Below are 14,119 nucleotides of genomic sequence, written 5' to 3'. Positions count from 1 at the left end.
TCCCATGCCATAAGCTTCTCAAACCAAGCCACTTATTAATCTGTCATGTTTATCTGGTTATTTGTGAAAGGAGCCCAAAGAGTTTTCTAAGGTTTCAACAAACTTTTCAGGAAGAGCCTGGTTCTTGAACTCAGGCACAAGGGGATTTTTGTTTGTCTTTCTCTTATAGCAGCCCAAGCCCATCCGTCTGGCTGTTGGAACAAAAAGACCCATACAGATGTCAAATGTCAAATGTCATATCATTTTATTATATTTTTCAAAACATATGGGACCCATGTGATGCATAAAGTATTAAAAGAGAGTACTCAGTCAATGATAGTGGAGTTCATAATCCCATAAGTCATTAAAATAACACTTGACATCAAGCTTTTTGATATGTTATTTTTGACATCTCTCCCTGCCTTCAAATCCATATAGAATTTGACAACTCAATTGTAGGAACTTTAATATTAAAAATTTGCATTTCATATACTTGGAAATTTTACATCTCCTTTGGAGATGCTCTATTTTCCCAATATATTCCTCATTCTTCTTATTCTTATTTCTTCTTCAAAACCCAAACTCTCGGGTACTGTTCATCATCCCAGAAGTCAAATTTCCAAAGCTTGAATCATAAAATTTCATTAATCAAAGTTGTACATTTGCTCGAGTATTGTACCATGTCCAAAAATCAGCATCATCCGATCAATCTAGGTACCTCAAACATGTTCTGACATTTTTGTGTTCATCCACGGCTGGTGAGTTTCAGTAAGCTCGGTTGCAACATTTTTAGTTAATTTCTAGTGCTCAAATGATTATGATTCCTTCATGAAAGTTGTTCCAAATTTTGTTATCTTCAGACCTTCAAATTTCAGAATCTTCTCATGCTTGTAGTGTCCTAAAACCTTGGTTTTACTCAAATATATTCATCAATTCATGTTGTGATACCTAAACGACATGAAATGCAAGTATAGGGGGGTGAGGGGAGGGAGTGAGACTATAAGCAAAGCACATGGGGCATATCAATAAATAATCCTTTATATAAATTGTAGAATCATCAATCATTTATATATACCAAGTAAAAGTATTTGGAACCTCTTAAGGGGGGTGTATCCAATTCTAAATTTTAAAGACTTTTATAGGGGTTAAAAAGTCTGGAGGTATTCAACTGTGACTTTTAAGAGCATTACAATTGGCTCCCTAAACCACCTCATTAGACAAATTTTAGGGATGAATCATAAAAATGCAAATCCAACCACGCTCCATATCCACCTCCTAAAATAGGAAGTCCTCTAGGAGCTCCTAAATTTGAGGAGAGAGAAATGACTCCTGTGACTCCCTATAATTTAATTCTGCTTTATTTAATGAGTGTTTCAAACATTTATTTAATGCTAACTATTTTTTATTTTATTTTTTAATAGAGATGGACCAATCAAAAAAGAGTTATAGCATTTATGACTCTCCAAATTAGAGAGTATGGTTGGAGTTGAAATTTTTTAGATAGCTCCTAAAATAGCTTTCTTATATTTTTAGCTAAATTTTAGCTAAGAAATAGAGAGCATCATTGTGGATGCTTTAAATAGTATTTAAAAGTTTAGTGGTCTTCAATTGTGACTTTTAAAAAATATTTAAAAAATTGGTGGTATCTAGTTGTGACTTTTAAAAGTCTTTAATGCATTTGGATGAGGAAATTTAAAGGTACAAAGGAATTCATAAATGATGGAAATTAATGTTATAGAATTTGTAAAGTTTCATGTTTGGGTAAGGAATTTAAATATGGAATTTAACTTTTATTTGTAATGTTTTTATTTTTATTTGTAAACTCAATCTATCTTGGAATTTTAAAAATGACTACTTTTTAGATAGAATTTAAAGTTGGGATTTATGACCTCCAAATTCTATATTTTTTCCCATGTGGAATTTGTAAATTTCTATTTTTTTTCAATCCAAACATGGGAATTGGTTCAGGTCAATTTAGAAATTCTAACTTTTGTCAAAATCCCAAGTTAATTTCCCTCATTCAAATGCACTGTAAAAGTTTGGTGGTATCCAAAAACTTAATGACTTTTAAAAATCTTATTAAATGAATGACTTTTGCATACTTTTAAGGCTAACTATTTACGAGAATTTATCAAAAATAGCCAAAACTTGACTCCTAATTTAAAAAATGTCAGTTTTTGTAAAATATTTCAAATATAGCAAAAAGCTCACCTAAATAGACACAAATGCCCTTAAATTTAAAATCCACATAAACCTAAAAAAGAAAACCCTATTAGATTGGGAATCTCTATATGTCCGTTTGTAGACGTATTGCCACCTTAGTCAAACAGTGAGTGCAGTTCTTCCTTGATTCTTCATTCAGTTTCTTCTTCGTTTAATCTTCATACTAAATTATATTACATATAGGGCATACATCCAAAAACCATTGAAAAACAACATTTTTTGTTGGCGATTTAAACAAAAAATTGTATACTGTGAATTTGAATTGTGAAGCATAAGAAACATAAGCCAAACTTTTTCCATTCACATCAAGATAAAAGTTTCCTCTGTCTGCAGATTACTGCACTTTAAACTTCCTTACCTAACTTCTAACTTCCCGTTTATATTTAATTTGTATTTTAGTATGTAATTTTCCAGTATCAGCATTCTGGAACTTATCATGGGATCCCTATTTTATTAACCTGCTTTAGTTTTGTTTGGTGGTTAAAAAAAATGCAAGATACTTGATAATATTGTTGTTTCTTACTTGCTTCACCATTCATTTTTTACTTTAGCATTCTAATCTCTTTGTAATTCCAAATTTATCCAAAATTTTTATATTGTGTGGAAGGCTAGATTTTGTATGCTGCATATTACAGATTGCAGATTATTAAGTATTAATTATTTTATTGATGTTGTGCTGGATAATGCCATGATTGTATGTGTGGGGTGGCTGAACCATAATACAAGTATAGAAAAGAAAAATAAAATCAGTCTTACATCAATAATATATATAGAAGAAAAAATGCACATTTTTTAGAACTTTGTACTCAATTTCATGTATCAAAACAGAAAATTCTACTAATAAAATCTCATTTCCCTTCTTTTTGTCAAACTATTTTCTATTCCCTTGTCTCATCGGTTTGGTTATTGGAGGATTAATACTTCCCTTTTTATGTCAGTTATGTAATAGGCCCACAAACATTTTACATATAATTATAAATGAAGTTATTATGGATTGCAATTGGGGGCATTAGAATGATTATATGGTTGTTATAGTATGGGTTTGCATTGTTAAATATATGAACAAAAACCCAAACTTTACTGTATTAAGAGCAAATTGTGAAGGGGCCAGGCCCCCCTCAAGCCCTAGAGTACCTCCGCCTCTGGCAGGATTGGTACTTTTAGTTTACTTGGGTTACTTTTGATGCGAGTGTGTTCTCTTATACACATTGTACGTGATCTATGGCATCACCCTTTGAGAAAAAAATTATTCATTTATCAATAAATAGGATGATATAAATCAATTTATGTTCTTTTATACAAACGTGGGTTAAAAATATTCCAAAGTTTTATTTAATAAAGTTTCTTTTTCAAGTTTATGCAGGTTTTAAATTTGAGGGCATTTGTGTCTATTTATGAGAGTTTTTGGCTATATTTGAAATATTTTACAAAAATTGACATTTCTGAAATTAAGGGGGTCAAGTTTTGGCTATTTTTGATAAATAATATTTAAGAATTTGTCAACTCTACGAAAATCACTCACTAACACAGTATATATTGACTAATAATCATTCAGGCCAGATACCCCAACCTGGAAAATGGACACCAATAATATATAAATTTCTTGTTTTTTGTTTTTCCAAAAATAAACTGAAAATTGTTGGGGTGGGTTATTTAGCTTTCACATTTTGCCACAACTACACAAGAGTCCAAGACCAATGCATAGAAAATCATCAACCTCTACAAAAATCTTCTTGTTCAGTGTAGCAGAAAAGCATAGTAAACTTGGCCATTGATATTACACCTGCATAGAAGCTAAATACAAGAAAACGAGAAGAGAAAGGTAAACCAAAACAATAAGGCAACCAATGCGCAAAACACAGAAAAAGAAGAATAGTTCAAAGCTGTGTCACATCTAAACACAATACATTTCTCCAGATAAGAAGCAGGAACTCATCGTAGATCCTTGAACCAGCGTAGGCTCCATTTGCTGCTGTCACATTCATTCATACCTTGAGCAATATACATAAGCAATGGTTAGCATGAAACAGCAAGATAATAGTTGCAACTTCTACACATGACAAAATTCACATGGTTAAGCATTGGTCGCTCTAGTTTTTTATTTTTATTTTTATTTGTTTTGTTTTGTTTTTAAGATTTCGTCTGTGAGCTAGTTGACTAATGACCCTGCCCAGTTTAAAAGATGTTTCAACAATTGTATAACTTGAGTTTACGTGCTAGAAACCGTTAACAATTATATATTTGTAATATATTCATACGTCGGGTTATATATTTTCAGATGTCAATGATGATTTAAGCTTTTAAATGTAGTTCAGGTAGGTAGTCCATTCACGAACCAAGGGGCACATCCTTCACTTTCTTGGATCTCGTCTTATCTATTGTTTCTCATACAAGATCAAAGGGATATAGCAAGGGCTCACTCTTTATCGGCTCTATAACCTGTCGGAGGCCAACTAGGCTACTGTTGAGGGGGATATTTCTATGCCAATTTCTAATGAATAAGTTGTTATTTCCAAAGTTTAATACGTTTCTGTAGGAATGAAATCACCACTACGAAATGCAAGCTGTTGTCAGAATGAGCAAATTGACGCAAGAAAAGACTAAAGAATGAACAAAAATGGACCAGTACAAACCGAACTATGAACATACAAAACATAGAACAAGATAATGAAATGTTCATCCACATCGGGAATGGTTAGGTTAAACAAACATCACCAAATTTGCATGCAGACATGACCAAAACCATCATAAAAATGCCCTAACCTTAGAAATGAAATCCTGGGAAAGTGGAGGTCAAGAAATTCTTATTTCAAGCATCTACATAAAGATTGAAAAACAAACTTCAGATGTACTATACTGAACCCTTAACTCTAGAACTTCTACCTGCAAACACTAAATTCAGCATCAAAGTGCTTTCTGCAAGTACCTTTTATTCACTAAAATAACAAACAAGTCCACCATGAGGATGGATCAGTTTTTAAAGCTGGACCTACGTCTGTGTAACCACATTACCTGGTACTACATACTGGATTTTTAACTATATAGTTAGCCCAATGTCTTCGGCCATTTGATGTAATGGGATACGATGATCTTCCCATTGTTTTCAAGTTCATTTCCAACAGAACATTGATATTTACGTTACAAAACATTGATATTTCATATTACTGGTCTATGATTATGGAGATGTGTCAAAAATCAAAGCAAAGACTACAAGACTTGGGGCGCAAGCCTAGCTACCATTATATACAAATAAGACCAAAGCTATGAAATATTATGTTACCAGACCATAAAATCAGGCTCTGGAGTTGTGGCCAACCAAGATGCTGTAAATGGGTTTTGTTTTATTAGCTCATATATGTTCAATTTCTCCCTTACTAATGCATGACAATTAGGGTAGATTCCAAAGAAATCGTGATAAGAGCAATTAGCCATTATGACATGGAGGGCAATAAGAGTAATTTCTTGTCTCAACACAAATTCATCAACCAACAACTTCTGGTTTTAACATACCTATTTTTGAAGAACCTCTTTGTGAGCTTTAAACGAGAGGATAACATTCCATATCAAAGCAATGGAATTAGCAGCAAGGACCTGAAAACACAAAAATCAACATAATGTAAAGCGAAATAAAACAAAAGGATTCCATGAATGAAATTGGAAGTTAGATAATATACGGTAAAACCAAACACTAAGAATAAAATTACCATAAATTGACCAAAAAAAAAAAAAATTGAAAAAGAAGCCAGCTTAGAAAATGAAACCCATAAACATTACTTTTATTTTTTGGTTGAATAAACATAACTAGATTTGGATTTTCAACAGAGAATAGAATGACTCAGATCATGTTGTGGATTTGATAATATCACCCACCTTTCTGTAGCCAGAAATCTAGAAGCAACTATTTCTTGAACACGACTACTTTGTGCCTATAAGCATATAAATATCATCACTTTGGAACCCCCCAACCCAACCACCCAACCACCCACCCACGCACACACACACACACACCACATAACATAAAATACAAGTATATGCATGGGGTCTGCTACATTTAGTTTGGGATGATTTGTATCATTATATACCAACTAAACCATCTCAACCATCACGCACAACCATTTGGGAGCCATCCCTTCATACCCAATTAAAGTCAATTCTATGATGAAATTCATATAATGGATAAAAGGATGGAGAGATCCCATCTTCAGCCACTCATTCCATAAGGCAGTCAATCTAATGCTCCGAATTACACATACTATCAGAGACTGGATATTAAACAGAAAAGGAATGATTTTTTCTGTTTTCTGTTTGATAATGAGCTTTTCTATTTTGTTCACCTTAACATAGTATTAGAATAAATGGGGTTTCTACACCTGAATAAAGATTAGCAATCACAGTCACAAGCTTAAGAAATTTTTCTTTGGATGTTCAATCCTAAATAACTTTGTTCAAATAATCAAGAATTTACAGAGACCAAACCATTCTCTTATTGTGAACCATCTTGCAAGCTAACCAAGTGCATTGAAGTGTATAATCATAAAAACCCCACTTTACAGTCATTTGAAATTGGTGGTTGGGTATATCTGCATCTTTAGCCCTATCAGCAACACTCTTGAAGTCATCTCCACTACCACAAACTAGCTTTAGGGACCCTTCCGATTGTCTAAAAGACTAACAAGCTTAAGTTGGCTCCTCAAGCAAAGCAGCATCCCATTTTCATGTTTCTCTGCTTAAGAGGAGAGTACGGGTGACCACAAATGTCTCTGTGGTTCTACCTCCAATTTAAGATACAGGAATGACTCAATGGCTACCATAGAAGATCCCAGGCTGTGGACTTGACAAGATAAAAGCATTTGCATCACATGTCAGTTGAGGATGTGAGTAGAGCATGTTTTTCTATATTTTGGCATGGGGCAGGCCGGATTTCAAGAGAGGGATTGATGAGATACTCATCACACTAGGCCACAAGATATAATCATGAGATGGATAATGGGCTGGAGCTTTGGGCCATATCTTCGTTGTTTGGAATTTTCTGATGTCAGTTATTAAGATAACTCTAAAGGATTCTAAATTTGCTGCCTCATACCATTCTCTTGCTAGATTTCCGCAATTGGTTATGTGATTTTTCCTTCTCCTTTACGTATTTGCATTTTCCCATTTTTGTACCGTTGTCCTATATATGACCAGGCGCTATCAGGTAATGATTATGCAATGAATGAACGAAAGGTTATGTTTTGTAGCTGATAACCCATAAAATCATCAAGTAATTTTCTTTATTTGGTTCATTCATCACCCATAAATGCTAAGTTATATAGAAAAGTACAATTGTGCAGGAAAGGGTCATAATAAGCAGTCACAAAAAACAACATTAGCTAGGCAACAGTGTCTATACACAACAGAAAAAACAAGTGATACTAAAAATCAACAGTGATAAATTACAATATATATTCTGTCAAATCTTGTTTTGTACCAGACTAGCAACATTCTTCGACATCGTTAATTAGAACATAATGCAAAATCATAATATATTGGCTTCATAGTTTGTTACTCCGACTCCAGTAATTCTTTATAATAAGAAACATAATTTAATCAAGACCAGATGACTACAAGCTGAAAGTACAAAAAGTTGTAGAGGACAAGAAGTCCACTGACACAGAAGCTAAAGCTGGCAAGAAGACATTTAAAATGCTACCAATGAAACCTGTATATACACTTCTTCCCTCCCTAAATTCCATGTGCTTCTTACAAAATTGTGCTAAACAAGATGCTGGAACCACCCAGCTCTAACCAGCTTCTCAATTTAGTCCCCACCATAAATTTAAAGCAACTGGACAATGAAGAAGCAAATTATTAACACTTCGAGCCTCTCCTTTACACATAATATACCAACGGGGAGAAAGAGAAACATTTTAGGCTTTCTCCTTTCAACCATAGCACTAGTGTTGACCCTCCCATGAGCATTCATCTAAGATATGAACTGTATCCTTCGAAATCATGGGACAAGAATGGAAGCAAGAAATAGGTGGGTCGCCAATCCTCTTGCAAAAGATTTATAAGGAATCTCAGAAGACTCCAAATCCAGCTTCTTCTATCAGTCTAGATGGATATAAACATTTTCCAACAAAGTAATGAAGAAAGCTCCCCAACTTTAGTCATTTAAATTTCAACAAAGGAAAATATCAATGTCACACATTCTAGTTGTGGAAATGTTAGGAGAGGTTGCAAGTATATATAGTTAAGGAAACGAGACTAACACAGGTGTTTCCCCAACCCAAATTTCTTCCTAAAACCTCCCCCCCCTACCCGATTCTCACCACAAAGCAACAGAGAGAAGGAAAAAACATTGAAGCCTGGGGAAATATCTTCCATGGACAACATTGAGGCCTTGACCACTATCTTGGTATAACACAGAATGGACTAGGGATATTTAATCTAGGCTTATTCTGGTTTCCTGTTTCTAGTAAGATTAGGTTTGCTTTCCTGTTTCTAGCAACATTAGGTCCTTTTCGATACCTCCTTTGTAGTTGAGTAGGAAAGACTTTGCTACTGAATAAACTTATCCTTCTTGAATAAGTTTCTATATCTTTCCCCTCTTTCTTCTACAAGTCTCTTTCTGCCTATCTCCTTCTATGCTCTTCTAAATTTCTCTTCGTCATCTCTGTTTCCTCTCTGATTCTCTATCCACTCCTATAATTTCCTATCTCTCTGCATCTCCTTACTGGTTCTACATCAGGAATCCCATCCATTTTCCTGAAAACTGTATATACATTCTGATCACAGCATACCATCCATTTTCAGTATTTTCCAGTCCAGTTTTTGAATCCTAAAGAAGTTCTATTATAAAATTTAATTTTGTTTATTTTCCTCTCAAGTAGAATTCTATCAACCACAAATTAAATTGGCATGCTCAGTCTAGGCTGAATGGAAATTAAGTAAACACAAAGTTTACATGTATAACTTCTAACAAGGAATTAATACTAACTAAACTTCTAAAATCTTTTCTAACTGTAATACATCTAGAGGCAGAGGGACAATCCCCACTATGACATTGAGAAGCCCATGCGTTGAGGAGAGACTCTTGGCTCCTCACAGACGTCTTATATGTCAGGAGGCAGGCAGTGAGGCAATCTTCAGTCTGCAACTTCACAATGTCCCACACATATCCTGTCTAGGAGCCGTAAAAAATGTATAGCTTCATTTATACCATTCTAACCTGGAATTGCTGTGGGACAAACCGAAAGTTAAGAAACTGGAAAGGTATCCACAGTTGCCAATTAGCGAGAACAGCAGAAAACCACTCCTACAAAAGTAGATACATCGTATTAACAAAAACAGTTTGTATACAAAAGTAAATACAATCATTCCATTAGGTTTCAAAGGTGATATATATAATTCCATTAACACCACCTGTTGAAGCTTGGGTACAACTTGTGAAGATTTTCCCTCCAGTGTCATCAATGTTGATAAGAAAACTCCAATGAATATAGGAGAGAAAATAAACTGCAGCAACAATAACTCAAAACTTAACATGATGATGTGTCATGAAATTTTAAAAAATAAAAATAAAAACCCTAAAATCACGAGTTGAGGTCACCTGATCAAGTAGAAGGCGCTGGAATGCACCTGATGCTCCAGGCGTTGTTACCAGTTTGCTTAGATACAAATACCTAGAGATACAAAAGGTGATGAAATGGAAACTTACAAGAGCAGAACAGGAAAAAGAAGAACATAATCATAGAAACAAAGAAAAATTACCGTGAAATTAGATTACGTATTTACAAAATCCAACATATTTTGTAGCATAACGATGTAAAGATAGCAATCACATTGGTTGACATTTACTGTGTGCTTCAAAGTGTTGTATCCTATATTAGAAAAATTTAAGGAATTCAAGGCTATAATGGCAATTCCAAATTTCAGGCTTACAAATGGAATTCTGAATGGTTACCAGAAATGTAACGTCGGACCTACTAACACCAGCCCCAACAGAGTAAACAAGAATGTTCTTTTCAAGTCCAGGTCCGGAGCTTTATCAATCACAAGCTGGACAAAGAATTACACGTTTTGTTATATTCCGAGAGAAAATAGCAAGTTATCAAAACGATAAACTACCAGAATAATTTAGGATCACCAGTACTAATTTAAATAAACTTATAGTATGTTATTTCAACCTCAGGGAAACTCTGTAGCTTACTTGAGATCGAGATATGGAGTTCTAGTAAGCACCAAAACCAGAGATGTATAGCTAATCTATTGGTGGAACAGAGATAGAATTGGTTTTGGCACTTTCGAGGTTCATCTTCCTCATTCTTCCAATTCTCTTTTTTATAACATTAAAATCACGTCAGATTTGCCAACTCAACCAATCCAACCAGATTTTTCTTTTCGGAACCGTATGACATTTAATTATCCCCCTTAACTCCTAATTTTCCCTTTAGACCAAAACCTTATATTTGAACTGTGTAGTATTGAATATAAAATATCATCCAAAGAAGTTGGTATAAGATGAACGTGTCCAGTATTAGTATGGTCATGGAGCAAGTTGTCAGGAATTGTTACTCTGGAGTAGAAGGTAGAGGATGAACATCAACGGCTGTCAGTAAGAACTTCAGCGATAAATGTGCAGCTTGAACTCGAAGATCTTCTTTTAGTTAGGTGGCAATCAGTCTAAGTTGATCTGCCTTCTGTCTTAGATTGTGTTTAAATTTTGTATCATGGTCTCAAAGAAGTAAACCAACGGCCGTAGATTCTACATTCTAATATCATTTTCTATACATATAATTTTTGACCCAAAGATACCAAATAAACACTCCTCTGAATTCTTCATGTTTTTACTATCTGTTCAAATTAAAATAGACATACTGGAAGTGCAAGTTGAAGATAACATAGCAAAACAGAGAAAGAAAGATATTATTTAATAACTTTTCTTAATGGCAACTACAGGAACTATACCTGGCAGATCACATCTCCAATGAGAGTTAAAAAGGCAGACGTAAGAGCTTTTGTTGACACTGGATACTTTGCAAGAAGATCCAAATACCTGTAATAATATAAAATCCATGCTGGTGAGGCTGAATACATATTTTATTTGCAATTTGATTCATTGAGAAAAAGGTTTGCAATCCTATTTCCATCCTCAGGCTTAAACATAGGACCAAGTGCTAATATTCGTATAAATGTTTGCCAAAGCTTTGAGCATTTCAAGTTTTGATGTAGATGTACACTCAATGGTAAAAAACCTTTACATCCATAGCTTGAATGTAAAACCTTATCAGTCAGACATGTCAAGATAATGGGAGACTAATAGTTTATATGAACTGGTTTAGCTTACGTTTTATGTAACATGCAGAAAGCTATCAAAACGAAAGTCAAAAGAATAACAATTTCAATCTAGAAAATAATAAGGAAAATGAAAGCTCCCGTGAGAACAATCTCCAACCTGAATTTTGGAACAATCATTCCAACACAGTTAAGTGGCCATACACAGAGTTTTAGTCCTTTTGGACAGACAGTATAGAAGGCAATTGGCCAAAGCAAAATTATGACGAGCTCTCAGTTATTGTGACAGAGAGTGTAAGAATACACTTCAATTAACTCCTCAGGGGCCTCTAGTGTAATATATATATCTATAGCCATAGTGTACCAAAATAAAGGATAGTTCGGAAATTAAAGCTTCAAGTTGGCATATGTTACCAAGAGAGCAACGACCAATTGTTTTCACCACGACCACCATCTCCGGCACCACCGTCACCTCTGCCACCATAATTTCCATCACCAGAACCGCCATATCCACCAGTTCCACCCGACCCACCATCCGAAACGACGGAGAGACGAAACCGGTCAAAACCCAGTTGCCTAAAACCTATTTCAGAACGACCCAAGTCCTTAAACACGGCTCCATTGCCAGAATTCAGGCAATAAGAATGAGAATGCGGAGCATGTGAGTGGCAATGGGTCAAAGAAGAGCTTCTAAAGCCCCTTATCTGAACAGGGTTTGCTGCAATCCTAGACTGAGGACCAGAATGCAAAGAGGGTCTACGAGAATAACCCACGAAACGGTTTAGGAGAGGGGTTTTACGAGCGAGTGATACAGGGTTTGGAGCCATTTGTTGTTTGCTTTGAGTTGAATGGTTTTAGACTTGGAAGTGTGACGTTTTGGGTAGACACAGTTTAGCTGCAAACGACTTATCACCGTGTTTTTTTAGAATTTCAAATTTGGAAGGGTGTGACACCCTTTTTGTTATTCACCTTGAATCTAACTTTTTAAACTCAAAAACAAAATTTGAATTCAAAACAAAGAAAATCTGTTTAGTAGCCCCATTTTTAAAAACTCAAACTCAAGAACAACTCAAAAACACCCCAATTATTAAAAACAAAAAATATCTATTTTTTCAGTTTTTTTTTCTAACAATCCAATGTGCCTCTCTCCTCTCTCTTCCTCTCTGCCTTTTTCTCTCCCAATTCTCTCCACGCTTTCTTTATATATATATATATATCTCTCTCTCTCTATCTCTCTTTGCCTAAGATTTACAAACTTACATTTCTAGCAGAATCAACATTGCAATGATGGTCGATTTGGGTTTAAGGTTTTCTTTATACCTAAGTCGAACGCCAAAAGTGACTGAAGGTGGCTGGATTTTAAGGTTTTCCAACGAGAAAACCCTTAATTTCTCCGACTTTAGTTTGGGTCCCGGCCAAAGGTGGCCAGAGATGGTTGGACTAAACTGAGAAAGTTTGGCACCGATAGGATAATTTTTGGGCTGTTTTTCCAATTGAAAATTTGAGCTATCCTTTAGCTAATCAGGTAAGATATTATATGGGTTTTGTAGAGGAGGATGTGAGGAGTATTTTTCGTGAAGGCTGCAGTGGCAACAGAGGTTGGACGACGTCAGAAAATGGGCTAGAAGTAGTGGGGCCATTGTTCACACGAGAGAGAGAGAGAGAGAGAGAGAGAGAGAGAGAGAGAGTGTGTGTGTGTGTGTGTGTGTGTCGGGGAGAGAGAGCTAACTGAGGTTTTTAAAATTTCACTTTGCAAAAATTACGGTTGTGCTATTGTACTTCCATAGATCATAATTTCTTCATTTCAAGTAAGAATTGAGCCTGCCACTTGTCTACAAACTTGCATCGACGAGCTCCATGCAACAGTGCAACTCAATCTTTCAAATTCCTTTATGAACAAAAAGTGTCCAAAATACCCCTACCCAAGGACAAAAATGCAATTTGAAAAGAAAATGTTTTCAAGAATTCAACCAAACAAGTTCTCAAAATTTTAATATTTGAAAACAATTTTTAAGTTGCATACCAAACAAGTGATTGAATCTTAAAAATAGATTTGAGGACTCCTTGTTTTAAAGAAAAATCAAAGTTTTTGAGTTCTCTATTTGAATAGAATACGAAACGCCCCCTCAGCTTCTCTCCATTTCACATAAATCCATCATAACCTGCATATTTTTACAAGGCAAAAATTCCTTTTGGTCCCCTAGTTTATTGGGTTTATCACTTTCATACATGTAATTTCAATTTTGCCAATTTTGTCAATGTAGTTTCGTACTTGACAATTCAAGGACAAATCACAATTTTAGTCAATTTCTTTCACGACATAACCATGTGCCCTTCACATAAGGGGTATTTTTGTCCTTTCGTGTCCTTTAACTCCAAAGGCAAAAAGTCAGTTTTTTTCTTAGTAGTTTATAAAATTTTTCATTTTTGTCCCTGTAATTTTCAATTTTGTCACTTTTGTTATTGTAGTTTCATAATTGTAGTCATTTAAGGACACATCACTATTTTCGTCAATTTGTTTCACGGCATGTCCTTGAATTGCTACAATTATGAAGCTATAATGACAAAATTGAAACTACAAGGACGAAAGCGAAAAAACCGATAAAGTGACTTTTTTGTTTTTTATAATCAACCCGAAAAC

At 34.7% G+C, this 14,119-nt stretch overlaps 1 protein-coding gene across 4 annotated transcripts; it reads right to left on the bottom strand.

Annotated features, from left to right (window-relative positions):
- Positions 1-3,793: 3,793 nt before the first annotated feature.
- LOC103339107 (Peroxisomal membrane 22 kDa (Mpv17/PMP22) family protein) lies at positions 3,794-12,392 on the bottom strand. 4 transcript variants are annotated; one of them, XR_016122880.1, is made up of 10 exons: positions 11,893-12,392; positions 11,152-11,239; positions 10,148-10,242; positions 9,794-9,866; positions 9,607-9,699; positions 9,413-9,499; positions 6,073-8,026; positions 5,713-5,793; positions 4,966-5,019; positions 3,794-4,193 (listed from the first exon to the last, which is right to left on the bottom strand). XR_016122880.1 is itself a non-coding variant. In XM_008242387.2 (8 exons), the coding sequence occupies exons 1-7, from the start codon at positions 12,303-12,305 to the stop codon at positions 5,713-5,715; spliced, it is 930 nt and encodes a 309-aa protein (XP_008240609.2). In that variant the 5' UTR covers positions 12,306-12,391; the 3' UTR covers positions 3,794-4,193. The 4 variants fall into 4 exon arrangements, 1 of the variants encoding a protein (XP_008240609.2); XR_016122881.1 differs by lacking the exon at positions 4,966-5,019; XR_016122879.1 differs by lacking the exon at positions 6,073-8,026.
- Between the last annotated feature and the right edge of the window lie 1,727 nt (positions 12,393-14,119).

The sequence above is a fragment of the Prunus mume genome, linkage group LG8 (assembly GCF_029339155.1).
Source record: "Prunus mume cultivar Tortuosa linkage group LG8, ASM2933915v1, whole genome shotgun sequence".
Lineage (NCBI taxonomy): Eukaryota > Viridiplantae > Streptophyta > Magnoliopsida > Rosales > Rosaceae > Prunus > Prunus mume.
The sequence above is the reverse complement of the archived record's forward strand: the minus strand, read 5'-3'. Positions and strand labels throughout refer to the sequence as shown.

What these genes read in the sequence shown, in the direction of transcription:
- LOC103339107 (XM_008242387.2), bottom strand. Translation starts at nt 12,305, where the DNA reads ATGGCTCCAAACCCTGTATCACTCGCTCGTAAAACCCCTCTCCTAAAC. An exon ending in GGTCCGACGTTACATTTCTG is followed by an intron (nt 9,867 to 10,147) that starts GTAACCATTCAG and finishes TTGTATCTCTAG; the next exon opens with GTATTTGTATCTAAGCAAAC. An exon ending in TTGTACCCAAGCTTCAACAG is followed by an intron (nt 9,500 to 9,606) that starts GTGGTGTTAATG and finishes CTACTTTTGTAG; the next exon opens with GAGTGGTTTTCTGCTGTTCT.